This window comes from Merops nubicus, unplaced genomic scaffold (genome assembly GCF_000691845.1).
Source record: "Merops nubicus isolate BGI_N331 unplaced genomic scaffold, ASM69184v1 scaffold40734, whole genome shotgun sequence".
Classification (NCBI taxonomy): Eukaryota; Metazoa; Chordata; class Aves; order Coraciiformes; family Meropidae; genus Merops; species Merops nubicus.
The window spans coordinates 280-948 of record NW_008605675.1 but is presented as its reverse complement, the minus strand read 5'-3'; the positions used below and the strand labels follow the sequence as shown (position 1 = coordinate 948).

The following is a 669-nucleotide window of genomic DNA, read 5'->3' as shown; positions in this document are numbered from 1 at the left end:
AAAGAGTGTCTGCCATACTTCTCCGAGAACTTTAAAAAATCAGACTCTTCGATATCCTGTGGCTGTTGGAAATAGTTCAACTTTGCTAAAGGTTGAAAAGAGAAAAAAAAAAAGCCACCAAGATAAAGTTACTAAAAGAGATAGATCTAAGGAAAATAAATATTGTGACAATATTTTTTAAAGGAACAACTTCAGTAATTACAAACTAGATAGTACATGATATTAATTAATGCATAGTGAGCAGACCCTCAGATGTACAGAGCAGCAAGCAGAAATAAAAGCTTTTTTTTATTCAAACACAGCATTAGTCAAGAAGTCAACTAAATCTTTTAAGGAGATAAAGGCCAAAGGACCATTAAGCTGCCAAAGAACCATTAAGGTTCACCAAAACAGGTGCCCAGAGAAGCCTTCTTATTCACTTTCAAAGATTAGATTGAAAAAGAAAACATTGGCAGTTGTGGCACTCACAACCACTTCTTTCTTTGGAATGAAGTTCTTTAAGTAGTGTCCTATTATCAAAGCTGAATACTTGCTAATGTAAACAACACTACATAATGCAAAATATACCTGAAAATTGGAAGAAAAGGCCTTCTGCAGTAAATCTTAAGATATTCAAACTGATGAAATTTTCAGAGAAAAGCCACATATAACTTGTTCATAGATTAGTTT

The 669-nt window shown here is 33.0% G+C and overlaps 1 protein-coding gene across 1 annotated transcript in view; it reads right to left on the bottom strand.

Moving 5' to 3' along the window:
• TCTN3 (tectonic family member 3) overlaps positions 1-85 on the bottom strand; it is a gene marked incomplete at its 5' end in the record, with an annotated part of 8,662 nt that extends 8,577 nt beyond the window's left edge. Inside the window, 1 exon segment of the mRNA XM_008939393.1 lies at positions 3-85. Within this exon segment, the coding sequence (XP_008937641.1) occupies positions 3-85 (83 nt within the window).
• Between the last annotated feature and the right edge of the window lie 584 nt (positions 86-669).